The sequence below is a fragment of the Telmatherina bonti genome (genome assembly GCF_933228915.1).
Source record: "Telmatherina bonti genome assembly, chromosome: 3".
Classification (NCBI taxonomy): domain Eukaryota; kingdom Metazoa; phylum Chordata; class Actinopteri; order Atheriniformes; family Telmatherinidae; genus Telmatherina; species Telmatherina bonti.
The window spans coordinates 28,113,651-28,141,042 of record NC_136621.1 but is presented as its reverse complement, the minus strand read 5'-3'; the positions used below and the strand labels follow the sequence as shown (position 1 = coordinate 28,141,042).

The 27,392-nt window shown below is 37.2% G+C and overlaps 1 protein-coding gene across 2 annotated transcripts in view; it reads left to right on the top strand.

The window, feature by feature from the left end:
* Positions 1-1,678: 1,678 nt before the first annotated feature.
* The window catches only part of arhgap10 (Rho GTPase activating protein 10), a 48,510-nt gene continuing 22,796 nt past the window's right edge, over positions 1,679-27,392 (top strand). For both annotated transcript variants that reach the window (XM_079238275.1, XM_079238274.1), the window contains exons 1-14: positions 1,679-2,197; positions 14,070-14,165; positions 14,401-14,462; positions 16,487-16,558; positions 16,755-16,856; positions 18,267-18,377; positions 19,406-19,510; positions 19,873-20,002; positions 20,384-20,490; positions 20,614-20,708; positions 23,275-23,356; positions 23,524-23,566; positions 23,672-23,740; positions 24,230-24,304. In XM_079238275.1, the coding sequence (XP_079094401.1) occupies positions 2,044-2,197; positions 14,070-14,165; positions 14,401-14,462; positions 16,487-16,558; positions 16,755-16,856; positions 18,267-18,377; positions 19,406-19,510; positions 19,873-20,002; positions 20,384-20,490; positions 20,614-20,708; positions 23,275-23,356; positions 23,524-23,566; positions 23,672-23,740; positions 24,230-24,304 (1,303 nt within the window). In that variant the 5' untranslated portion in view covers positions 1,679-2,043. The remainder of the gene's footprint in view (positions 2,198-14,069; positions 14,166-14,400; positions 14,463-16,486; positions 16,559-16,754; positions 16,857-18,266; positions 18,378-19,405; positions 19,511-19,872; positions 20,003-20,383; positions 20,491-20,613; positions 20,709-23,274; positions 23,357-23,523; positions 23,567-23,671; positions 23,741-24,229; positions 24,305-27,392) is intronic.

The following is a 27,392-nucleotide window of genomic DNA, read 5'->3' as shown; positions in this document are numbered from 1 at the left end:
CTGATTGATTGATTTGCTTGTCTAACATCCAAGGATGATATTGGTATGTAATTGTTTTGTGTGAGAGACACACCAGGATTTTCACACAAATCCAATATCTGAATAATCTGGTCTCAGTGGCATGTTTTGAAGCTAGTGTATCTACATGTAGTGGTTTGTATGCAAAATGATCTGTTGATACTGTTTTCTTTGTGTGTTTGGTTTATAACCTCATAGTCTGTGTATACCAGTCATGCTTTAACATAGTTTGCCAAAGCACACTGTTCTATGGTCAATGTGACCTGTTTTTGATTCTGGAAATTATTAAGTGAGGAGATTGGATGTATATTAAATGCATCATAAAATCCTTAAAATTCTTTCAGTTTAACCACGAAATTATCATTTGGTACATTTAACAGAAAATGTCATTTTCCTCTGAGTTATGCAGGCCTGTAATTGGTATTTTTAAATTAGGATAAAGCACACACACACACACACACACACACACACACACACACACACACACACACACACAAATCAAACAAAAGAATATAGTTAGAAAAAAGTACTAATGATTTAGAAAACGAACAGGATGAAGTAAAACTTATTTATTCCTGCCATTCTTTCTAACTACAATTTACTCTTCCTTGCACACAAATCACTTGTCAGTTTAAATAAGAATGTGAAAACAATGCAGGTATAGCACATATAAATATAGGCCTACACGTACATGTTATGAAGTAATACCTCCAAAAGTAGTTCTTGCCCACCAGGAAACTAAAGTATTTTAGTCAGAAAGTAGTTTTATATTGCAGAGCCCGAGACACAAAAACCGTCAGGATGTAGGCAACCGATTCTGTGCCCTGTAATAAAGCTGGTTTCCAAGACATCACGTTACTTCTATATCTAGAATCATCATCTTTTAGTCTGTTTACCAATTAGAGATAACTTTAGAGATAAATTAGGTCCATTTTGGACTCGACTGTACTGAGGCATACCAGAACAGAACAACTCTGTACTGAGATGTCCCTTGGACTCACAAGTTGAGGTGCTGGGAGAGCTCTCATCCATGTTGAAGGGCAGTCCCCCTCCCACCACCCCACACTCCTCCTAGAACAGCCTCGAACCTCCCTCAACTACAGACTGCTGCACCTAAAGCGTGCAGGCCTAGACTTCAGAGTAGACTGAAAGCCTGCACGGTTTACTGACTGACTGACTGACTGACTGACTGACTGAATGAATGAATGAATGAATGAATGAATGAATGAATTAATAATTGTCCGCTCAATATATTCAATACAATGTATTATATATATACTTTTTTTTTTCTAACTTTGTTTATTTGATTCTTTTAATCAGTCTTAATCACATATATTAACAAGTAGGTTTCCGGGGAACCTAGAAGTAGCTCCATCCCACTCCCCTGTATGTGAATAATTTTGGAGAAAACCATGCTAAAATTATTTCTTTTAAAACGTGCCACCATAGCTGCTTTGGGTTTATTCTAATTTATAAATATACATTAACTAAAGCAAAAAGTTCCGCTTCAATTAACTTGGTTTCCTAAACCGACTTCCGGTATAGACGGAAGTTGAGTTCCTAAACATATCTTATTCTAGTGAATAATCTTTGGCAGTAAGTTTTGCTACACGCACGCGGATGTCAGCAGAGTTTCTCAATCTGTCACTTTACTAGGTGGAGTGGCATTGACGGACAAAGGAAAACCCTGGACACCGCAGCTTTGACTTTTTGACCCTTCTTTTGTGAAGTGACATCCGATGAACCCGTCAGTGTGTAGCGTATTGTTATCACCTTTTTACAGTTATACCTGCTAGCCTTTCCTCGCTTTGTATCACAGTCGTGGAAGGAACAACACCCATGCAGCAGTGGTAGAGGTTACCATGCTCACCGCCGCTTGCTGCTGCTACTTGACGTAGCCACAGTATGTTTTGCCAGTCTGGCGTGAAAAGAGTGGTAGTTTAAGAGCATAAACGTTTCTTTTAGCTACGAAGTAAGTAGTATTTGGCCAGTTTCCCGTCGTTGAACACGAAGTCTGCCACAGACATGGGACTACACCCGCTGGAGTTTAGTGAATGCTATCTGGACAGCCCCAACTTCAGGGAGAGAATTAAAGCGCATGAAGCAGAGCTGGATAAAACCAACAGATTTATCAAAGAACTGTACAAAGATGGGAAGAACCTCATTAATGCGACTAAGCGTAAGTTTGCAATCACATTATATGTTAAAAAAAAAAAAAAAAAAAAAAAAAAAAACCTTTTTAAAACAGTCTGCTTAGACATAACTGCATTGGGAAGCAGTCTTCTGCCGAGGTTTTGCATGAGTGAAGAGATCTGTGGAAAAATCACAGAAAAACCATCAAGTGTTGCACATATGTTTTTTTTTTTTCTGTTCTTCTGAGAGTATCAGATCTAGGCTTTGCATTTAGCCTTTGTGGGTTTTAGCAGCACTTATTATGAAGTATAAGGGCAGGTTGGAAGTTGACAATTTAGTAAAAGATTTTGTAAAGTTTTTCCTCAGTCATAATTACCTCAGCTAATTATTGTTTTATCTTTTTACACTAAAGTAGTGGGGTATTGTGGTGTTAAGGGGGCTCTGTGCTTTTATAACAGGATATGAAGGATCATATCCTCATACTGTCAGTGTGCCTTGTAGGAGTATACTAAAGTATCCTTGTTTAACTTGTGTATTATGTCAGAATGAAGTGGGGGAAAAAAAACACTGGTGGCTTCAACCTTTGGTGTGCACCTTAATCTGTTCAGTACGTGGTGAAAAAATCTGAAAATCGCTTCAGTGCTGCACATTTTCATATTCATTGGTACATGGAATATAAGTATATTCATTTGTTTCCAAACTCTTCGCTCAGACATTCTCCAGTGTTTCTGTTGCAAATCTCAGGTACACGAGTCTGACTTTCATTTTGCTTTTAGGACAGATTGCATTCCTCAGGGTACACATTCAGTTACACAGAGATCTTTGTTCATGCGGTTTCTAAGATGTGTGGCAGTCTCAGCAGACTGTAAAAGGCACATTTGAGGTTAACATTGCATTAATGTTTCTGGGAGCATAATGTGTACAGTAAGTTTGGTAAGTTACAGGTTTTTAAAATGCAGTTTAATGTAACTCAACAGATTACATCTCACTGCGGTTGAGATTTTAGTTCAGGTCTGACTGCATTTCTGTTTTTAGTCCTTACAACTCATGGAACGTGAGACGCTCTGTGAGCTGGTGCAAAGTGTAAACTTGGCACAGGGTTGAAAGGTCATGAAGGCATTAACCTGGTTAGAAGTGTTGTATGCGAGTTATAAATGGTGGTACTTAACTGTGTCAGGAAAATGTCTCTGCACTACTACGTCACAAGCATCAGACCTGTGCAAACTGTTTATTCTAATCGGGAATATTTGGTCTATTCATCATCGCTCCTGTGTCTGGCCCTTTCTGCAAACTCACATGAGAAGAACCAAGCTTGCCCTAAAGCTGGTGGAGGCTCAAGTTTGTATAAATGATACTGCAAATAGCTGTTGTGTTTAGCTACCGGTTTGCATACTTGCTGTACCTGTTTTTATTTTTCACACCTAAATCGTTATTGTCAGAAAACTGTCACAAACAGGCCACATTTATGTGAGTTTTAATCCCAAACAAAAGTTAAATTCTCTTTGAAACATATAAAAATGATCATCTAAACACCTAATTCTGAATTAAAATGATAGTTCGTTAATTAATTTAATTCGGAAGTAAGTGGGGGGTTCATTCCAATTTTTTTTTTAAAGCCGAACCGATAATATCCTGTGTATCATGTGAATGTTCTTTCCGCTAAATTAATTCGTTCTCTGATTTTTACTTCAGATTTATCGGTTTGTGGAACAAAAGCCTTGGATGCTAGCTGTGTTTAAGAAATTCAGACATGTTGTGTGTATAAAATAGAATTGCCAAAACAAACTTGCCATGCAACAAATCTTCTTATAAACAGTGATTTATCATCCTGACACTTATTTATCTGCTGGGGCTTTTTGTAGGGATGCTTTTTTTTTTTTTTTTTACTTTGGCAGCTTTTTTTTTCTTTACCAGATGAATCTGGTATCTTATGGTGAACTTGTGTTTTCAGCAACAGGCTGGGTAGATACTGAATCATAGTTGTTAGTTTCAACCAGCAGAAGTTCCCATTTCCAGAGGACATGCCACACATCGTCTTCCGTGCCTTATATGACTGTGGTTAAGCTGTGTGGCACTTTTTGTGTCGATTCAAAGCCCAGCAGCTTGGCATCGACTGTCTCTTCTGTTAACTCTCAGTAGGTTGAGTCTATGCTTTGAAAGTATCAAATAAAGGGAAACCCTGGTCATGTCCTCCCTCTGGGACTATTGCGACATCAGTCAAAATCTCAGGAAGGAACTCGAGATCATTTTTTTTATGTGCTGACAAAGTTTTCTCAGCTGAATTCACGTGGTTGAGGCTGTAACTTGAACAAAGGTAAATAACTATTTATCACTATCATCATGAGGCATTTGCACTCAGAATGGCAACAGTAGAATGAATTAAGCTCCTTCCATCTGCAACGAGTTGTATAAGACGGTTTTAATTGTCTAAATTTAACAAAACGGACTGAACATCGAGTAGAGCTTGATGGTTGATTTAAAACTTGGTCCATTACTTGGATTTGGGCAGAGTAGCTATCTTTTGGTGAAGACACTTAACATCCTATTTATTTATTTGTTTTGTTTAAAGTTGTTATGCATTTATCCTGATGATGTTGACCCCGGGAAGAGTAGCAACTGCAATGTCAGGAGCTAATGGGGATCTAAATAAACAAACCAGCACTTTTGAATCTACTTATGATGATTAGTGTTGTCTTTTAAAGGGAAAAGTAATTAAAATATGCTGATGTTTCTCCCCAGTGAATGAGTGAAATTTATTCCACTTTACAAATACATCTGGATTTTTTTCACTGAATATTTCCAGCTTGACAATTTCATGCAACACAAGATGCCATAAAAGGGATGGAAGTGTGTTAAACCAGGATCATATCACACAAATTTAAAGTTAGTTTTTGCAGGATTTCAACTCGTCTTCTTTTTTTTCACCTACTTGGATTCTCGCTGTACTCAGACCCGTAGCTCAACTCATTCAGACCCGACTCAGGCAATGCATGCTTTTACCTTTTTAAGTTTGAGAACTCACTGTCCTTGCAACATAAATTTTCTAGACCCAAATGATACAAATGTAAAGTGCAAAGTCAATAAAAGGCACAAGTATATTTGCATGAATGATTTTGTCACTTTTTTAGGCTGAAAACTAAAAATTGAAGTGGACAGATTGAGATTCTTTCTGCAAAACAGCTTGATTTTTAGAGCACCTATTAAACAAAGCCAAAAGTTGCAATGGGTTAAATACAAGAGAGTAATAATGTTGTTAATATACACACTCAGGGTGGAGCTTGCTCTCATTTTGTGGACATTGCTCTTGTAAGAGAGGGACAACATACTTGTCCCTCCTCTTTACTTCGTAGCTCATTCCAGCTTTTTTCTTTCTCTTTATCTGCTTGGTTATAGTTTGCTTCTCTGAAGTCGATAACGATCCTGCGGCTATAACTGCTCGGTTGTTTTTGATGGATGTAGCTGAATTTGGGGTGCTAAACTGTGCAATCCTCTCTATATGACTGTTCCTATCAGCTGTAACACTTGATGATTTTGCACTGTGCTGTGAAGATGAACAGATTGTAGTCAGACATTCCACTGATATGCATTATAAACCATTTTACTTTTGGTTTGACCTCACAATGGTCTGGTTTTTGGGCAGTCCCAAGCACAGTTGTTGCCTGTTCTTAGCCTGCCAGTTACTCCCCCTGGTGCTACAGCTGGGAGGATGTCCCACTACGGAAAGTCCTTGGGTCTGAGAGGAAACTTTGAAGCGGGGGCTTGGCCCAAAGAGCTGTGACATGGAAGTGCCCACTAGTGTAGCAACATACAGATGTGCTTCTGTTTCACAGGGTTTCCTCCACAGGAACTGTGTCCTGTCTGTACCCTCTTAAGTATACCTTATTGTTGTCTCTAGCAGGCATATCTTTACTTGTTTGCTCATCCAGGAAGTTTGCTGAAGAACTTGTTTGTATGAAATGCTGTAATGGTTTGAAAGTGCATCCTTTGTGTTCTGTAATTGCTCCAATAATGTGGAAAATTAAGTTTCAGATTCAGAAAGGTCAATCATAATCATTTCCACAGCTGGACTTTCTACAGTAAATTGACTATAAAACCATATAAAAGCTGTGATGTCTGCTTCTTTGGTTGCAGTTTATAAAGCAAGTCATGTGTAGGGCTCTTTATCTTTGGCAGACAGGTTCAAAAGTGGCCTGCCAGTGGTGTGCTTTGGCTCTCTGCTGCTGTCTGTAATCACATTACTTGTTCTGCCAAGGAGCCACATCACAATCTTTCATTAAAATTGCATTAGCACAAGACGTGAACTCATGTGGGAGGAAGGCTTTTATATCTCTCTCTCTCTAGAAAGAAGCCTGCTATAAAAGTGTGTTGTATGGCAATTCATCTGAAGCTCCTTTTTTGGTACAAGCACTTTTCAGCATATTATACATTGTTATTTGAATTGTTTTATCCAGATGGTATTTGCTCTTTTACCAGCAATTTGTTCATAACTTAATGGACCGTCCAGTGTAGCCTCACCCTGCGAGCTTGTTTTGAGGCTCAGGAAGTCATGAATGAAGTAATGTTTTGTGGGCAGGGAGCTTGGGAGAGGGTCATGTTGGGAGGGGATGGGTGAGCCGGCTTGGATAGGGGCAAAGGTTGGAGGCAAGTGGAGCAGAAATTCAGCCTGGAAAAGATGAGAGTGAAACAGGAAGTACTGTGGAAAGGCAAAGCATGGAAATGCTGAAGGCCCGGACCAAGCAAGTGCTGACCTGAGTGGCACATCTGATGAGAGTGTAGAAATCATAACAAACAACCCGCCAACATATGCCAATAAATACACTGAGGACTTCTTCAGCATCTGGCCTTTGACTTATACTTACATTTGATGGTTTGTTTTTTAGGAAAACCTTTGTTGCAGCATCTAGGATATTTAAAGTTTCCTGCTTTAAAACACAGTGTAAGGGAGGGGGGAGGGGGGGAGCTAAAATTGGTTAAAGTTGAGACCATTTTTATATTTTTCTGTTATTCTTGAAAACCTTTTGGTTTTTGTGTTTGTGTTGTTCTGCATCCTTTTCTGTGGTAACCATGGTGTTGTGTTGTGTTTTTCTTTCGACTTCTTTCCAACTGGGGCATCGGTGTTCATGTCATAAAGTTGGGCATGTTTTTCATTTGTTTGTCCTGTTTTAAAGCAACCTCACTTGTAATATCAGACAGATGAAGGTGGGGTCTGCATGAGTCATCGCATGAGGCCAGTGCACTGGGGCCTCTGGTGTTCTGCAGAGAAACTAGCCAAGTTTGACAGTTCCCAGGTTTCCTTTGAAATGCCTTTGCTTTAAAAGGCAAAAATCAGGCAAAGCTTTTTGCCTCAGACCTTTGTGTGCCCCAGAGTGTGCTGCATTTCTGTCTTGTGATAGTTCTTGTCTCTTGGAAAGCAGCTGTCGTTTCAGTTGTTTCCCTACTGGTTGGACTTAGTTGATCTATGCTGTTGAAACGTCAATATAACATACACAGGCATACTACTGCTTTCAGAAGTTTTCCTTTTGCTCCTTGTTACATGATGCTGATTTTTATTAGAGCATCATTTAACCAAATAACATTCATTCTTCATGTTGTATGTAATAAAGTTCTTAGCTCATAGGCACATGTGGTTCTAATAAAGAGTTTGCATATCTGTCCATTTACATCAGTGTACTTAGAGTACACATTAATTATATTCAGTGATGTGAACCTTTAGCCTGCCGTTTTAAATAAAGCACATTAAAGCAGAAATAAAGAAGTCTGATGTACTAATAAACTAGTATAATATAATGCTTTTACTCTTCCTCACCATGATAGCAGCACGTGCGAACATAGTGAAAAGAAGCTGCATGCAGTCATATAAGTCAGCCACGAGCACAAAACAAAAACCTTGCAAAAACGTCTGTGTATTGATTGTGTTTGCATTAATAATGTAAAACATTCAGATGCATGTTTCACATCTTCAGTAATGTCTGATTGTAATGGACTTTAATCCATAATAATAAACTATATATAATGTGTGTATGTGTGTATATATATGTATGTGTGTGTGTGTGTGTGTATATATATATATATATATATATATATATATATATATATATATATATATATATATATATATATACACTACTCACAAAAAGTTAGGGATATTTGGCTTTAGGTGAAATTTATGGAAAATGCAATATGTTCATGCTACAGTGATACAATATCATAAAAGTAAGACATTTAAGTAGAAGGATGCACTACTGATTTCCTCATCTCAAAAAATTCATTCAACACAAAAGGTAACAACAATGGTAGTTACACCACAACAAAAAATTTGAACGTCTCAATATCTCGTCATGTGCCCTTGAGCATCAATTACAGCTTGACAACGACGTCTCATGCTGTTCACAAGGCAACTTATTGCCTGCTGAGGCATGGCATCCCACTCTTCTTAAAGGGCAGCCCTCAGGTCATTGAGGTTCTGGGGTGCAGGGTCTCGAGCCTCTACACGACGGCTCAGCTGATCCCACAGGTTTTCAATGGGATTCAGGTCTGGAGAGAGTGCAGGCCATTCCATTTGAGGTACACCAGTCTCCAACAGCCGTTCCCTGATGATGCGGCCTCGATGAGCAGGAGCATTGTTGTCCATGAAGATGAAATTAGGCCTGTGCTGTTCATGTACGGGCACAATCACTGGATTAATGATGTTATTCAGGTAGTATGGGCTTGTCACTATACCATTCACAAAGTGTAGGGCAGTTCTGTACCAAGTGGACACCCCTGCCCACACTGTAACACCGCCACCACCAAAAGCTCGCCTGGTGACAACAGTGGCTGATGCATAGCGCTCTCCCTGACGTCTCCAACATCGTTGCCGGCCATCATTTCTGCTCAGTGTGAATCGACTTTCATCAGAGAACAGCACTGAGGCCCACTGGTTCCTCGTCCAGCGTAAATGCTCCCTGGCCCATGCAAGACGATGATGCCTGTGCCTGGTGGTGTGGTCAGGTACCCGTGCAGGTCGTCTAGCACGCAGACCACGCTGATGTAAACGGTTTCGAATGGTCTAACGTGACACTTGGGTGCCTCTCACCTCTCTTAAACGTGCCTGGAGTTGAGTGGCATTCATCATCCGGTTTCTCAGGGCAGTGTTCACAATGTAGCGGTCATCAGCACGGGATGTGGCCAAAGGACGTCCACTTCTAGGCCTTTCTGTGACTCTTCCAGTCTCTCCATATCTCTGTTGCAACCTGCTGATGACACTCTGTGACACTCCAAGCTCAGTGGCCACTTCTGTCTGAGAACGTCCTGTTTGAAGCATCGCAATGGCAAGGGACTGTTGTTCCATTGTTAGGTGTCGTCTTGGTCTCATGATGTCAAAATGTGAACAGCATGATGAGGACAACTGTTTAAACACCAGCTCTAATTGAACCAGGACATTTATTGGTCAATTCAAGGATCACACACCTGCCGTGATTTTTGCCGTTAAGCTCCTTGTTAGAGAAGAGCAACTTGTGCAAAATTTATTGAAACATTTAACAGTTGGACATGTGCATTTCACATTAAGTTCACCTGTACAGGTTTGAATGCATTTTAGGCTTGTTGTGAAATTTCACCCAAAAGCTGAATATCCCTAACTTTTTGTGAATAGTGTGTATGTATGTGTGTGTATATATATATATATATATATATATATATATATATATATACACACACACACACATTCTTTAGGCCATGTACTTACATGTTTTTAAGGCAGTTTTAACCTAATATTGTAAAGTGGGAAAACAACAAGAATTTTCCATTAAACAAAATAGACACTTTAACAGAGTCGGTGGGATTGTGGTTTTCTTCTGGTTTAGTTTCATATTTTTTATAATCTACTTATGGTCTAAATATTTGCAGCTTAAATATGTGTTAAGGCTGGTTAATAGACACGCAACGTCTTTGTCAGGTTGGTTATGCTTTAACCGCTGTAGGCTCAACGTGCATGTCTTCGGACCTTATCTACATCCCAGCTACGTTTCCGATCTTTGGGTCTTGTTTGGGTCTTGTCGCCAAATGAATGCCATTGACCAACATTGTTGAAGTATTTGCCGCAACTGAAGCGAACCATCAAGAAAAAAAGAAAAACAAAAAACTGCACCTGTGTAGTTTAGCTGCCAATACCAGTCCTACTGCCACCTGCAGATCCAGAAAAGAAACTGCAGCACAACATTTTACCATATGCACAACCATAAATGCATACTCCTTGTGCGTTAGCTAAGCAAGCGCAACCTGAAGCAGACACCACGCAAGTATAAACCGCCTTAAGTGTTGTGGTTTCTAGCAGCGTCATTGAGAGATCATGTGAATGCAGCTTTGACCCTGATTCCATGATAAAACTCTCTGGATTTCCAATCTGAGAATCACTCATTTTCATTCAATTTCTCCTTTATTTAACCAGATAAAAAACATTGAGATTACAAATCTCTTCCAAGAGTGATCTGGCCAAAAAAAAAATGGCACAACCCTAACTTTGTAATTTACCAGAAGCAAACTGACAGACATCAGCTGTCAAACACAAAATTAGATACAGCAGCCAACATGAAGTATATGATGGGATGAATTAAACGTAGTTACATTGACCAAGCGAGTTTCCTTCTCAAGCAGTCAACTTAAAGTGCCCCAGAGGGTGCTTTTGAGAATTTGAAATAAGTTTGTAAGTTATTACATGTAGAAAAAGCAGCATATCTAAAAGCTTTGTTTCATGTTTTGTTCTCATTCGCAGGACCAATATCTGTTGAACAGAATCAGAGCAATGGCCATATTTCACTGATAAACGACAAAAAAATGTGTGTTCATTCTTTTTCTTTCAAATTACCCCTGGTGCTTTTGTTGTCGTGTCTGTTTAGTTACTGCGGAAACTATAGATGCAGATGATAATGTAGGATGCTGTCGACACCCATTCATGGCTAAACATTAGAATGTGATGTACGCGGTGTTTACGCGTGACGTTCTGCTTGTCAGTGCACAAGGTGGTGACTTTGAAAAGGTGCAGCCTTGTGTTTTCAAAATATGTTTCACTATGTTGTGGAACATCAGAATTTTCCACTCAGCATTTACTCTTTTTTTTTTTTTTTTTTTTTTTTCTCTCCTTTTAGGATGTTTGTATCCTAAAGCTAAACAAGGGCTCTCAAGGGTATGCAGTTTCCTGTAAGGTCAAAAGCATAATGAGCAATTTAAGATTATACTGTAGGACACTGCAGACTAAAGTTCAGCTGCTGACCAACTCCCGCTACACCATATGTATGTTTGTATGGATATGTGTGTGTGTATGTATAAAATATATATCTGATCAACCAGACCACTATGATCTGATGCAGCTCCATATTTTCTTGCCAAAAAAAATGTATTTATTTATTTTTTTAAAAGGTCCGATTCTTTTCAGAAGTCCACCAGAATGCTGTCCCCCTCCACTTAAACCAAGTCTAGTGGATGATCCTGCTGTAAATACACTCTAAAACATGCAGGGCAGTGGGTCCTTAGCACCTGGATTGGGAAACACTGATTTAGAAGATGGCCATAGGATAACCCATTGTAATCTGATTTATCAAATAACTTTGTTTTCATTCTGTGTGCAAGTTGAGCTGAGTTTCCATTATGTTTCAGACTTGACCTTTTATCTAAGTGATGAATCTTTACAATTATTAATTATGGCATTTAATATCACAATTAATTGTAAAATTAAATAATCATGATATCTCAACCCTAAAAAAGCCTTTATTAAACGCATCAATTTGCATTTTAAGCCGCCGGACATCTTGCCAAAGCTGTTGCAGCATTTGCAGCGCTTGAGCATTTTCTGATGCATTTTTAAGAAGTACATGTGTATGGTTAGTTTTTTAATTGAACACACTTGAATTTGTGAATTTACAGTATATTAGTATTTTATAAAATTATATTTAAGTTTATGGTTGTTTTTGTGAGGTGGTTTCATTCAGTGTTATTGAATTATTTTGAATCTGGATTTTTTTTTTTTTTTAATCAAAAACTAATTTCTAAATGGAATTGTGAATTTTTTTTTAATTCAATTCAAAGTAATTTACCGATTAATTGACTATAGCAATACTATTATGGGAGATGTCTGTATAGACTTGTTTGTATTGTTTCAGTCATTTCACTTTATTAGTGCAAATCAAGAACTAGACCAGACTAACCATTGTCATCTTGTATGGACTCACACGCCCTGTCCTGGATTCTTGCTGGCTGTGTGATTCAGATTCCTCCTAGTTTTGCACTCATTTAGAAGAAAATTGCTTGTTCAGCATATGTTTTTGTATGTGTAATAACCTGGCAAGCTTGTATTTGCTAAGCCTTTATTTTAAAATAATGCTTAACACTCAGTTAACACATTACATTTGTCTCACCATGTTGTGTACTTATATGAGAGGACATTTTGGGCAATGTTTTTTTTTTTTTTTTTTTTTCTCCAACATATTTTTGGACAAGTTTATTTTCTTTATGCTTGTTATTGGTGCTTGTACAGCATCCTATTTTATCATGAAGAAATTGTGACTATAGAAATTGACATATTTGAATTTTTTCAAGAGCTTGACATTATTTTGTTTTTTATCCAATCAAGAGTTTTATCACACAAACCCAAATGCACAAAAACATTTTCTTTCTGGGGCTATTTAAAAGCCTGCCACAGGGAAAATGTCCCATTGTCTGGAAAAGCCTTTAGTTTGAATGACTTTAATTAGAGATTGGCTTACGTCTTTGTGTGTTTTGGGATTGCATGTAGGTTTGAGTTGGTGTGTAAGAGTGACCAGCAGTAAATTTCAGACTGTTTAAAAGTGATGACCGAGGCAGAAGCTGTGCCCTTTGTCTCAGGCTCAGGGAAACAATTCTACATGCCTCTCACATGTTTGGGCTTTGGGTCACACTAGATTTAATCCACAGCATGTGCTCACGTTACCCAAAGATCTTGGTGTACAGGCAGCAAGGTAAAAATAAACTAACAAAATTCCTATTAAAAAAGTTAGTATTATTAAATTATTAAAAAAGTGGATTATTGATGAAATATTTTCTTAGTCAGTGTAATGCAAGTTAAAAACAATACTTTGCAACGTGTCAGTCTATGAGATTTAGAAGGCTTCTGTGAATAAAATAAATGCATGTTCCTGATTTTCTCCAGGGGCATATTTTGTCTTGATAGTGTCACATTGATGTGTCACATTTTGACCAAAGTGTGTAGTTAATGAAAGTCTTCTTGATTAATTACTGTGATGGTATTACTAATGTTTTGAAGAATCATTTGAAAGCTTGTCTGCAGCATCATTCTATGTTTTAATCAATAATTACACAAAAGCTCTGAACAGTTTTTTGTTTTTTTTTGCTTGTTTCTGATAAAGTTCCATTTTGTTAAAAAAAAAAAAAAAAAAAACCAAAAAAACAACAAAATACATTAACAGAAAATAACATCACATCCTCACTTATATCCTCTGTTTGTTTTTATGTCTAGAATTTACATGTTCATTTATTGTGTGCAAACAACATACTTTTTTAAATAAAACTTTAAACCTCTCCCCTGTGTGATGTTCGATTTGCACAGAGGTAGTAGATTGTACTTTGCACCTGTTATACTGTGGTGAGACTGTGGTGCACTTAGGTTTGACGCTCAACAGGATGTACCCAACTGTAGACGGGCAGGATGTTTACATCTTGGCTAACTGTTGTGCATCATACCAGCATTTCATGCCAGCTTTTCATATATTTAAATAATTTACAACCGTAGAGTCTCTTTATCATTAAAATGATAAGTTCTTGTGTATGAGTGTGTGTAGTTAATGTTTTCCACCCATTACATCTGGTAGATTTTGCATTTGTCATAATATTTTTATACAATTGGCAGTATTTGCAATAATGATTTTCTATTTTAAATGTTCTTCTAGAGCTTGGGATGGCACAGAGAAAGTTCGCTCAGTGTCTGGGAGAGTTTCAGTTTGAGTACATCGGAGATGCAAAGACAGATGATGAGAAATGCATTGGTAAGTGAGGGTTTCCTCTTCATAAGCCGAATCACTAAAACTCATCTCTGCTTTCTTGTTCTTGTTTAAAGTTCTTTCCCAGCAAATTAAGAAGAGTTGCTTATTTGTGCCTGTTAACTGTAGCAACAGTACTGTGTCTTTTAAGCTGCATGTGGGAGCGGGGCCAAAACATGGAAGGAGAATTTCCACATGTAGATCAAGTGTTCATTTATTTAATTTATTTTTGCTTCTTCAGATGACTCTTTGCAAGAATTCTCCGCTTTCCTTAGAAACCTAGAAGAGCAAAGGGAACTGATGGTAAGGACAAATGGTGAAAATCTGTTTGGAAACCAGGGAAATCTATGTGTCTATATCAGTCGAGTTGCATGTACATTAGTATGTACGATTGTTTCGTAAGCCCCATGGGGGAGTGTTTGTGTGTTGCTGTGATGATGAAGTTTACAAGACCAAGAATGTGATAGCAAAACCAGAACTTGACTTTGCATACCTGAAAACAGGTTTTTCTCTAAATCTTAGCTGCCTTGAAACAGGTTAAATGATTAAATCTGGTAATTAATCTGGATCATGACAAAAACATGAATAGAAACCAGGTTATGTTTTCTCATATTCAGCTGTTAGCAGGAGTATTTTTATATTGTTGCCTACCTTCTGCATCATGCAGCATCTTAACTCAGTTCGAGTTAAGAGACACCATGTTGGAATCTGTATTAACTATTTCTAGTTAAATATAATCAAAATCAGCAATGCCTCCATCCTGAAGGCTAAAGAGGTTTCTATTGTCCCTTCTTCCAATTGGTTACTTACCATAGGTGTAATTTATAAACTAAACATGAAATGTGGATTATTATTTTGAATAATATTCTTCCACGGTGGGAATGTGGAAATTTATCTAAACTACTCTTTTATAGTTTCAATTGAAATGAATAGTGTTTTGCCCTGCGATGGACTCGCAAGCTGTCCAGGGTGTACCCTGCCTTCGCCCAAAGACAGCTGGGATAGGCTCCAGCTTCCCCGCGACCCTGCATTGGATTAAGTGGTTTAGAAAATGAATGAATAAATGAGTAGTGTTTTAAATAGTTCTAAATTATTACTGTATGATGAGTATTAATGTGTGTATCCTGTTAGCAGTCTCTCGCATGACACACATGAACGTGCATGTTGGAACAAGATTTAGGTACACAGGCACAAGCTTGCCTGAGCTTCAGGAGTCAAATATCTATACTGTCTGTACAGACATAGATACATTACATATTTAATGTGAAGAACAGAGAATAATGGGTTTGAAAAACTACAAATTATGTCAAGATTTCTCAGTATGCTCATATATACATATTAGTTATATGAAAGCCTCTCTGTGTATTTCCAAAAGTTTCCACCTGTTGCTGCCTGTATTTTGTACTCTCTTCTGTGACTCAGCCTCTACAAATCCACACACACAGTATTTTTATCTCCAGTGCACTATGCATCCACAGAATCCAGTAGGTAGAGCCAATAAGCCCCCCGTGACAGTCTTTGTATTGACTGTGATTGAACAGCTACTTCTCCTGCACACGTGTAAGGGTCACATCACTTGTCTGGGAGTGGCTGCAGTTGGGATAGAACTGCATAATGACAATATGGCCCAAGCTTTACATACCAAGATTGCTGTCATTATCTTCAACTGGCAGCAAATCCACAACAGTGCAACTCCCTTATCGTAAAACTCGTCTACTCCACAGACTGCAGTTTTAAAAGCTGCTAATGTATTTGCAGCAAAAAATAGCTTTGCTAATAAGTGAAATAAGATGTGTGTCATATGTTTGATATGAATAGCAAAATCAAAAGCCAGTGTTTATTTGAAATGAGGATGTGCAGTTTCCAGAGTGCGAGGACTGCATAAAAGGCTACCTTCTTGTAACAGTTGTGTGTAATGTCTGAGGACAGGGTGTGAACCATCCTCAGTCACAGACCGAGGTAGTTGTTGTGCCAGTCTTAGACCACAATGATAAGCACTTGTCAGCACAGTGTGATGACATCACAGCTGCAAAGTGAGCCAAAGGGCATTCAAGCACAGGCTTGTTCTGCTTGCGGCACAGCAGAAAATCCAGAAGAAAGTTACAGTGATGCTGTACCATAGTTTTCAGGGTTGTCCCTAAAATCCTCAGTTAAATATACTTTTTTTTTTTTGTTTTGGTAATTGCAAAGAGATCAATGCAAATGCATAAATCAAAGTGTATTTTTGAAAAAATTATTATAGACTTTCTAAAATCTCATAAATGAATCCCCAAAGTAGTTGCTGACGGATGATGATGATGATGATGATATCTGTATTCTCTCTATAGATGAGAAATATTACAGAAACATTAATGAAACCTCTGGAGAAGTTCAGGAAAGAGCAGCTCGGTACAGTGAGGGTAACGTATGAGTGTTTATTGTCTTTTCTCTGTTTGTATTGCTGCTCTTTATTATGGCTTATTTACATTTTGATGCTTGTTTATGAATATTCATACATTTCCAGTTTATTATTTTTTGATGATTATTGTTTATTCCTAAGAATGAATTAGTTTATATTTTCCCAACTTTACAACTTTTTTTTTCTTGTCTGTTAAGGCGGAAAGAAAAAGGTATGAAAAAGAGACAGAGAAGTACTACAGCTCTCTGGAGAAACTTCTGAATCTGTCAGCAAAGAAGAAAGAGCCACAGCTACAGGAGGTATTTATCCCTGTCCGAATTGTAAGATAGTTGTGTGGCAAGCAGAATACATATGTATTAAGGCAAAAAGCGATACTTAAGCACACATTTGTGTTCAGTTTTTTGTTTGGTTTTTTTTTTGTCTTCGGCGCTATGAGGACTCGTCTTCATGCACAGCCTGGTTGTGTTTCCACTAACATGCCTTGCAGCAGTAGCTCTCCTCACATGCTTGAAAAGGAAATCTGTGATCTTTTGCACATTACCAAGTCAACCATTGCTTTCTGGAGTTCAAGGAGCAGTTGTGGCTACTGCTACTCCAAGATGATGATTTAAAATTGTGGAGAATTCAGCTGCTTCCCAGCAAGCTATTCTTTTGTCCCCTTCACTTTTTTTTTTTTTTTTTTTTTTTTTTATGTTGACGCCATGTAATGCTCACAAATGCACTGTTTATACCCACCACACAGGAAACTTGAATATGTGAACATTATTCTACAGGCTTTCCTGTACTCTCAGACCCGCATGATGAAAGAGGAGGTGGTAACACTAATTTTGATCATACTGGAATAAATAGACTTAAAAGCCACATGGGCTGTATTGTCACTCAGTTCAATGTTATCTTAATTAACCGAAAAGTAAATATATTATGGACCCCCTGTATCATTTTTATTTTTTATTATTTTCCTAAAATGAAATTGAACCTGCATGTTTAGCAGCACTTGCTCTTAATTAGACATTTAGAAAGTGTTTCTGTCGTAAAAGCATACTGTACAAGCATTTCTTTGAAATGGTTGCATCCACAGAATCCTGACTGTGTCAGCTGCCAGTTCCACATTGTTGAGTATGTCTTTTACTCTTTTAAAGTATTGTCTTATTTAGATTTTGTGGGGACATACTTTGATTTTGCTCAAGCAAATCATTCTGAAATACAAACCTCCACAGGAAGAAAATCTACATCTTTTCTGCGGGGGGAGCTCCTCCTCCCTCATCACAATCCAAACACATGATTGGTTAAAATAACAGGTCGCTACTAGCCTGTCCATCTGGCAATATGTGTGATTTTTGTAAGAATGACAATAACATCTTCTGTTGTCCTTGAACATAGACCCTTCATTTGCACTTCCTTTTTTTCTTCCTGTACTTCCTGCTGAGGTCCTAGATGGGATCATTGTTGTGACTGGCTTTTCTTTATCTAAATGAAGAGTTAAACAAGAATAGAAAGTACTGTAAACTAGGCAGATCACACAGCCTTCAAAGCCAAGCTTGGCACTTTTGGTGTTATTTTTGCTTACTTTGGCCAAACTAACTTCAAATGGCTTAAAGCTACACCAAGGAAAAAGACCCAGCTGCACAATGTGCAAAGTATTTCTTCATTGTTTCCACATGTCTGTGTGTGGCTGTGATTATTACAGTGTGTGTTCTTCACCTATCCAGGCAGACATTCAGGTTGAAGCCATGAGACAGCACTTTCAGGAGGTGTCACTTCAATATGTGTGCCAGTTACAGGATATTCAAGAGAGAAAGAAGTTTGAGTGTGTGGAACCGGTGAGTCACAAATCGGAGTGGCGCTCATATGGCTTAAAGGATATACAAGAAGGATATATATTTAAAGAGCACCTTTAGACAATAATGATGTACCCATATATCATGACTTTAGAAGCTAAACTAAGTTGCTGTTTCAGTAGATCTTCTAACTGCATGCAAAAATGAATGTTTCCATCTGTTGCTGCTTGCTCAGTTTTTTCTTAAAAACAGCAGGAGATAAATTGGAGAAACTAGATTGAAACTGAGAAAATTACTGAGTATGTCTGCTGCACCCAATGAGTCTCAGACAAACTCAATATCAGAGATTTGAAGGTTTCTGTCTGTTGTTTTTTGTTTTTTAAGTTGAGTAATGCTTTAGTGAAAAATTTTCCTGCCATGATGAAGATCTTAAAAATAGAAGTGTTTTCTGACAGACATGAGTGTGTCCTTTCTGAAAACAAAGGCAAAAACAATTAGATGGAATAATCTGATTTGTTTATCTCATCAAAAGCAAGTAGTTTGAAGTACAGCAGCAATGCTAGAGACAATGTAGGAGCATGAATTCCAATTTCTCATTATTTTTTGGCCATCTATAAAACTCTCTGACTCTTCAAAGTGTTGTTACTTGATTTAAAAAAAACTGGTTGAAACGGGATCCTACAAGCTACGATCAGCAAAAGGACATTGTAGAGGAAATATACTTCATAGAAAAAAATGACCTATTGTCTCAGGATTAAAGCAGGGAAGCACGTAAGACTGTGGGCTAAATAGATCATGTGTGAAAAGAACACTTTTAATTAGACCAGAGTAATGAGTTGTTGATACAGATAATAACCCCTCCTGTTCTCATTGTATAAAGTGTATTTTTAACAAGAAATGTCTTTTTTGTTAAAAAAAAAAAACAAAAAAAAAACAAAGAAGCAATATATAATATTTCAAATAGACAAACGTTTTAGCCCGGCATTAAAATGCTTCAGTGGTTCAGTTGTGTTTTGAGTTTCACTTTTCCTTGACGATTCCTTACATGTTCATTTCTAATCTTTTTGTAGATGCTGGCCTTTTTTCAGACTGTCTTCACCTTTTATCACCAGGGCTTTGAGCTTGCCAAGGACTTTGATCATTATAAAAGAGAACTACAGATTAATATTCAGAATGTAAGAAATATTTTTCTTAACTAATGTATTTGTTTTTACAAAGATATGAAGGAAAAGTAACTAAACATTCCAAATCAGTGAAATCTACTGTCTTACTCTCTGTGCTCGGTCTAGCATATTGTTAGCAATGTGTTTTTGCTTTGTTAACAATATTCGATGTGTTTCTTCATGACTCCAGTTTATTGCCAGTTATAGTTTTTATTTTTATATTTGCAGAGGTAGATTTGGCTGGAAGCTCACAAATCATGATTTGTGAGCTTCCAGCCAAATCATGATTTGTGAGCTTTTGTTTGAAATATTTATCCTACTTGGCATCAGGAAGTCACTTCCCGGAGTGTTAATGTGCTTCATCTCCCTCCCAGACTAGGAACCGATTTGAGGGAACCCGATCAGAAGTGCACGAGCTGATGAAGAGAATCAGAGAGACACCACAAGAATACAGACAGACCAGCCCTATTAGTTGTGAAGGCTACCTCTATATACAGGAAAAACGTAAGGCCGTGATATTGTTTGAATGTGTTTTACTTGGTGTGTCGACAAATATTCAAGTGACAGTTCTTGGTAAACATATGTTCAAAACATGAAGAATTTTTTTTTTTTTTTTTGCTTTCAGGGGAGTTTTACTTGTATTAGTTCCTCTTTGGCCATTGCAAACATTTAATATGCATTAATAAAACATAAATAATATATAAAACAGTTGTAACTGATAGAAGCCAACCATCCTTTTCTTGTCCAAAGCTAGGCTCTTCTTTATTCTTCAAAATTCACTGTGGAAAGATAGCAGCATTACTGGTGCAACTTTTAACATCCAGGCAAAGCTAGACTGATTGTTAATTTATTTTTTGTGAGACATGTGATGTTTGTCTTTACTAGGACCACCTCCCTTCGGTTCGAGTTGGGTCAAGCGTTACTGTACGTTTGTGAAAGAACAGAAGATTCTGCACATGGTGACTTTTGACCACAGATCAGGAGGAAAGATTGTGAGTGATCACAGGACACTGTGGCCCATTTTTGACACACATTTAATTGATCCCAAGTATCTTTATGATATTCTTTTTTGTCGCAAAAACATTTTGACTGTGAAGAGTGATCATTGTTTTCAGGGTGAGACGGAGTCGGTCACGCTGAAATCCTGTCTTCGTAAAACAACAGACATGTTGGACCGGAGATTCTGCTTAGACCTGGACATAACGGATCGGTATGTTATTACTTTGTTTGGCAAAAGTATCATGATAAAATCAAACTTATCATTATGTCACAAAAAAACATAACATTTAACATTTTTCTCTGACAACTGTTGCAGGAACTGAAAAAAAATACTGTCACAGAGCTCATCATCCAACCACAGTGTTTTTTTCAGTCAGTACTGCTGAAGAGTTAGACATTAAGGCCTTTACACAACTAATCGGAATATTTTCTCTGAATAATTCATTGAAATATATTTCATAAAATCGATGTCAAGCCACATCAATGATTTTAACTCTGTCCAGCGACTTTGCAAACTCTGTAAATTTTTCTTAAAATTTGCAACGGACAGAAACACAATTGTGCAGAGAAGGCAAGTTGAAAGCATCACCAGAGCTGTCGTTCTCTCATTTCAGTATATAGCATATCAGAAGTTCACATTTATAGGCTTATTAGTCAGTTCAAGCTACTCTGTCAAAACAGCATACCAATTAATGCTATTTTGACCAGTGGGTTAATCAGATAAAATACAGTCAATAAACAAGTATGGTGTTTTGGTAGGTGGGCTACCTTAAATAGACATAATAACTAATTCATTAACAACAAAGATAAAATAAAATTTGCTACAGACTGGTTGTTAACAGTTGTATTTTCCACATTTAAAATGTTCTTTTGGATGTGTCACAGAAGCACATCCCATGTGGGACCATCTGGAGCAAATGTTACACTGCACCTTTAAAACAAAATATATTATTAGGGGTGGGAAAATCGAATCGAAAAATTGGAAATCGGGATTTTTTTTCCTCATAATTTTAAAATCGATTTTTTTTTTGTTGAAAAATCAATTTTTTCCCCCCAAATAAATAAAATTAATCCACTATAAACTTTTTGTCATTTTCATTGGTTTTATTGATCTTTTAACTTGTCTTCTTGGGCATTATAGCAACAGAATGATGATCTGGCTACTGTGTTGTTGTTTTTTCCTAACTGAAATCAAGAAAAATTACTAGGAAAAAGAAGTTTTATAAAAAAAAAATAAATAAAAAAAAAATTTTTGTTTTTAATCTACAAAAATCATCAATATTGAAGAATTTTGAGAATCACAATTTAAATTGAATCGGCACCCATAAAAATCGGAATCGAATCGAATCGGGACAAAAGCATATCATCACAGCCCTAATAATTATAATGCATTGATTGATTAGCTAGGAATAGAGATTGTCAGAGGGTACAGCAGCTCTTTCATCAACACAGGCCTGTCAAGCACTTTCATTGTGCTGCATGTGCTTACTAAAGGAGTGTTGTTCTACTTCACTATACTTGCATCAAAACACTTTGTCATTGAAAGAAAATCCTCTGAGGCATGACTTGCATCAGGTTTGGAACTAGATTTGGCCTGTGGGCTAACATTTTTCTAACTAACTGAATGGCAGACCAAAATGACGTCCTCACAACTAAAACAGGCTTTTCCTATTAAATTCTGTTCAATTTCACTGTATTTATACTTTCATATATTATATCTAATGATATTATTATATCATATTACGTTCAAATGAAAACTGTGAAACATGTTATTTGTATACTATGTGTGTGTTCCATACATGAGTGGTTTTTACATCGTTATATTTTTAACATGTGGGCTCTAGTATCCTTTATTGTTCAGCAGTAGATGAGAAGGTGGGTCAGGGAGTTTATGGAATTGAACCTTCGTGTAAGGAGCAGCTGCTTTATCAGGTGAACTAAACACCGAGCTTACATGAGCAGTCAGCTCCAACAAAACCAGTTATTTTTCTCGTCTTTCCGTTTGTTTTGAGCGTTCTGAAGTGGCAGTGGTACAGCTTTAGCTGCTTAACTATACAAATAAACTCCCTAGTGCACTCTTTTTTTTTTTTTTTTTCTTTTCTTTTGCCAGCATCAGCACAATATCTGGTCATTTGATTAATGTGGAATCCATGTTTGTTTTTGCCACCTTGCGGGTTTGTTTTAGAATCTTTATAATTTATTTGCAATTTGGCATGGCATTGGGTACGCATAGACAAAAACACCTCTGAAATATAGGCAATTTCATGTTGTTAATTTTTTATGGGTCCCAGTGTGTAAAGGCCTTTACACTTGCTGCTTGTGGCTCTGTGTTTTGGATTGGAGAAGCTAGGGCAGTGGAGCCCTGTTGTAATAGATACCCCATTTTGACACACATCGTAATCATGCTGTGCCTCTCTTCTGTAGTATTTATAGAACAGCAATACCCCCAGTTTGAAATGAAAATTTGAGCATACACATCCACTCATGCATCCGAAGTACATGAGCCCTTGGCAGAGTGTTGCTTGTTTTTAATTTTTTAATGTTAATAAATTTTATATATATATATATATATATATATATATATAGAGAGAGAGAGAGAGAGAGAGAGAGAGAGAGAGAGAGAGAGAGAGAGAGAGAGAGAGAGAGAGAGAGAGAGAGAGAGAGAGGTGTGTGTATAATATATAATAATTTTTTTTTTTTTTTTTTTAATAAAATTCTAAATACTGTATACTGTATTTTGCCTCTAATGCTAATATGGCACCACTCTCTCTTTCCAGACCAGGAACAGTACTTACAGTTCAGGCCCTGTCAGAAGATGACCACAAGTTTTGGATGCATGCCATGGGTGGGAAGGAACCTGTGAGTCAGGCTTTACAATTCCATCTTCTACCACACACTTATCTCGTTTGACTTTACTGTGGTTTGCTTAACTCCTGTCTTAGCTTATTACGCTTTACTATACATTATAGAGGTCTGATCTATCTCATAACTATAAAAATGTAATGTGCTTTTTATCCCTCCATCAGATTGGTAGCTATCTTGGGAGGACACTTTCTAAAGAAAGAGGAAGTGAGTTTCTAACTACATCAAATCTGTTGTCTGTACCAAATATCAAGCATTATAATAGACTATGTGTTAACTAGATCTAAATTGACATTTTTTTCCCATTTGTAGTTGATGCCCAGTTGGATGATGTAGGCTTGAGTTTTGTGAAGAATTCCATCAATGCAATAGAGACAAGAGGTGAGCTTTTGATGATAATATCACATTATAATATTTATCACTGGCAGATATAAAAGTCCTGAAAGATCTGGAGAGTTTTATTTTATTTTAGATAAATAAAAAGTTGACATTGTGTACAATATTATGAAAGCATCTGCAGTGTCTAAATTTGTTCACAAGGGGGCATACTTTGTCCAGTATGGAAATAAAAGGCTGCTGAGTCGGAGCAGGCACCATACATGGGAACTACAAGTGCTGCTTATTGTGTAACACTAATTGTAGAATTATTTGCTTCAGTGTCTACAAGGTTTCCTGACCTTCTTGTCATGGAAAGAATTGTTTTTGGCCTCCTTTTCTTTGTCTCCTTTGTTAATGCAAATTGTTATATCTAACACAGAACTTGTCTGAAAGTACCTTACACTCATTTATTAAAAATGTAAAATCTATAGAACGATATTTGGTATTTTGCCATAAACGTGTCATTAAGTTGATATAATTATTTCTTATTAGGTATTAACGACCAAGGCTTGTACAGAGTTGGAGGGGTAACTTCCAAGGTCCAGAAGTTCCTTTCATTAATGATTGGTGAGTTAGTCACTTCTTCTTTCACTGAATAGTTTTAATAGGACCTATTTTCCCAATAAGTTAAGCCAATACTTTGTGTGACACTGCCTTGTCTGTATGAACTCACTGGATGATTCAACGGTTAGGCATATCTGTATGAAATATTTTGGATGCAACAAGTGTTATTGTAAATTCTAAATCTGCCTCACATCACACAACAGGGCAGATCCTATTCATATTGTTGCATTTCTTTGGGTTTTCTGTATTGACACACTGCTAAGACTCGTGGCAGGCTTATCCTTTTCAGTTGCCGCTCTCCATTTCTTTAATGCCTTTCACTTGTCTTGATTCTTTTTCACTCAACTCCTCTACATAGGGCTTGTCCTTTGTCCTTTCTGTAGTTCTATGTCTATTCTTTGGTTTCCTGCTGTCTGCAGCAGACACAAGCTCACTTTCAGCTGTGTTCAGAATGACAACTAGCTCAGGCAGCCACCAGCTTGCCTCAGCTTCCTCCCTCAAACCTTCCAGCCTCACAACCTGCCGACTCATTCTGTACACTCTGCCAAAAAACTTTCCTGAAGTTTATTTCAAGCCTCATATGGCATGAAAAGTTTTTTATCACTAGTTTTGACATTCTGTGTGTCATTGGTGCTGATAGGACGATACAACTGAAATGCTTCAAATGATTTCATGTGTTGAATAAGTAGGATAACTTAATTAAACCACCCAAATTCAAGTGACGGTTGTTGTGAGAATTTTTCTCATATATAATAGTCAACAATAATAGTTTCACGTCTACAATACATTCACAAACATTTCAAGCATACACCAGTTCAAAGTGAGTGGGTAAAAAAGCTTTAAACTCTGAAGAAAGAATTTAGATCTTCCCACTCCTCCTCCTTTTTACTTCTCACCCACTAACATGGCCATGGTCCAGTCAGCTAAAACAGACATCATTACAGAACAAAGAAGGAAAACTGCATTTTTTAAAACCGTGAATGACAGGCAATGTTATCATGGGAGGGATAAGTAAAAAGTTAGCTCTGTTTGTGTCTGAGTTCCAGACAGACTGGGCAGAAAACTGTGATGAATGTCTGGATGTGATTAAAGAAGCTGCTGAACAAGAACAGACAAATTTGACACATTGTCGCCACGATTTCAGGTCATAAATGTAATAAACACTCAGTAATATGTCCATACATGGTGGCTCATTAGAGATCTGAACAGAAAGCAGTTATGTGATGAAGCTAAATCATATCAGTTGATAACAATACCTTGAGATATTGCTGTAAAGTGTTTCATGGTTTGTGATGTAATACTAAATACTAAATTGAATTAAACTATTTCCCACTCTAACATTTCACACAAAATTTCTAGAAGGCTTATATTGTTGGCTAAAGTCATCTGCTATGTCATGTCACCTGGTTAACCATACCTGGACACTGACGTTTTTTTGCTCGAGGGTCAAAGTCCGCATATATAAATGCAATGCTTGGTATACAATAAAGAAAGACATGTCTGGGCAGCATGTGATTTTTTTTTTTTTTTTTTTTTTTTTTTTAACGCAAGTAGCAATCAGTTATGTAACAACAGTCAAGTAATACTTGGTAATAGTGAAATAATTTTGGCAGGTTTTAAATGTAATAATGCAATAATTTGTCTTTTTGAGCCAAAAAAGCAATAAAATTTTGTTAACATTCATCACATCATTGGCTGGTTATTAATGACCCAGCATAAAAACATCCTTTGAAATGTTATAACTGCAACCAGTAATATAATAGGACTTTGATGTTGTTGCACTTTGAAACTCCCCTGAAATTTTAGCAGTAATCTAAAGATGAAGCTTGAAAGAGAAGTTGAACTAATATCTGACTGGTCACAGTGTGGAAGCAGTTTAAGTGTTGGCTTGTCTCTTTTTCATATGACTAAAACTTCAACATCTGAGAGTTGTTTGCAGTTTGGTGTATTTGTTACCCTGGTAACAAGCAGTTGTGAAGGAAGTATGCTGGTTTCATGAGAAGTCAAAACATCAGTAAATGATCAAGTTTATTGTAACTTGAACACACAGAAAGTGTGAAGGTAAGAGCGGATAGCAGTGTTGTCTAAAGTTAAGGGGGAAAAAAACCCCAAAATGTCTGAAATTACTGCTGGGCCATACCAAAATACTCTTAAACTCCTCACTTTTCACCTTGGTATCCTTTTATATAGCGTAACCTTTTCATTCTGAAGAGTTCCTATCTCCATATGTCATCTTATGAGTTACTTTAATTGTAAATTTTAACATTACTGTTGTTTGTTTGGCTGAAGTTTAACACATACTAGTGCATCTCTGTTTTAACCAGGATCATTCGATGTGTTCCCTGCTTTTAAAGTGTTTTAGGGTAAAAAAAAAAACAAAAAAAACAGTTTGAAATTCAACACACTTATCGTTTTAAGTGATATTTGATCGATGAAAATCGTCTTTGCATGTACTGGACTGTGTGGTTGTTTCTGTTTTATGGCTTGCAGTTTTATAATTACTACTCCGTCTTTTTACTAACCTAGCGAAATGAGGTATGTTATTGCAAGAGAAGTATATGCATAACTCATTGCCACACATTTAGTCTTGCACAGACAGATACACCTGTTTTCTGGATTAGCTTTTCCTAGTGAACACTTGGTAGGTCGTTTTTCCATCTCTCCAGTAGAGAAACTCACTGTCTCTATGCTTAAGCTCGATAAGAAACACGCTTTACTAATAACAACCACCTAGCACCCATGGGGTTAACGTCAGCATTGTGTCTCTGGCCCTTCGTGGCTCATCACTGACACTTTGCAGTTTCACATCCTCTGTAATTCATCAGAGGTTACTTAAGGTGTTACTAAAGCACCTCTGAATTTTCCACAAAACTCACTCATGCAGTCCCAGTGGATTCAGTAAAGTAATAAGGGATTAGTTAAACTTCTAATGAGTATAGAACCAGCAGGTCTTCACAGGAGCTGCAAGTTCTCTTCACATCCACAGAGACTACGCTCTGTCCCAAAGGCTAATGGCAATCCTTTTATCCTCATATGCCTAATTACAAGTTACATATTTATATTACAATCTTGAACTGTTTACCATATATTT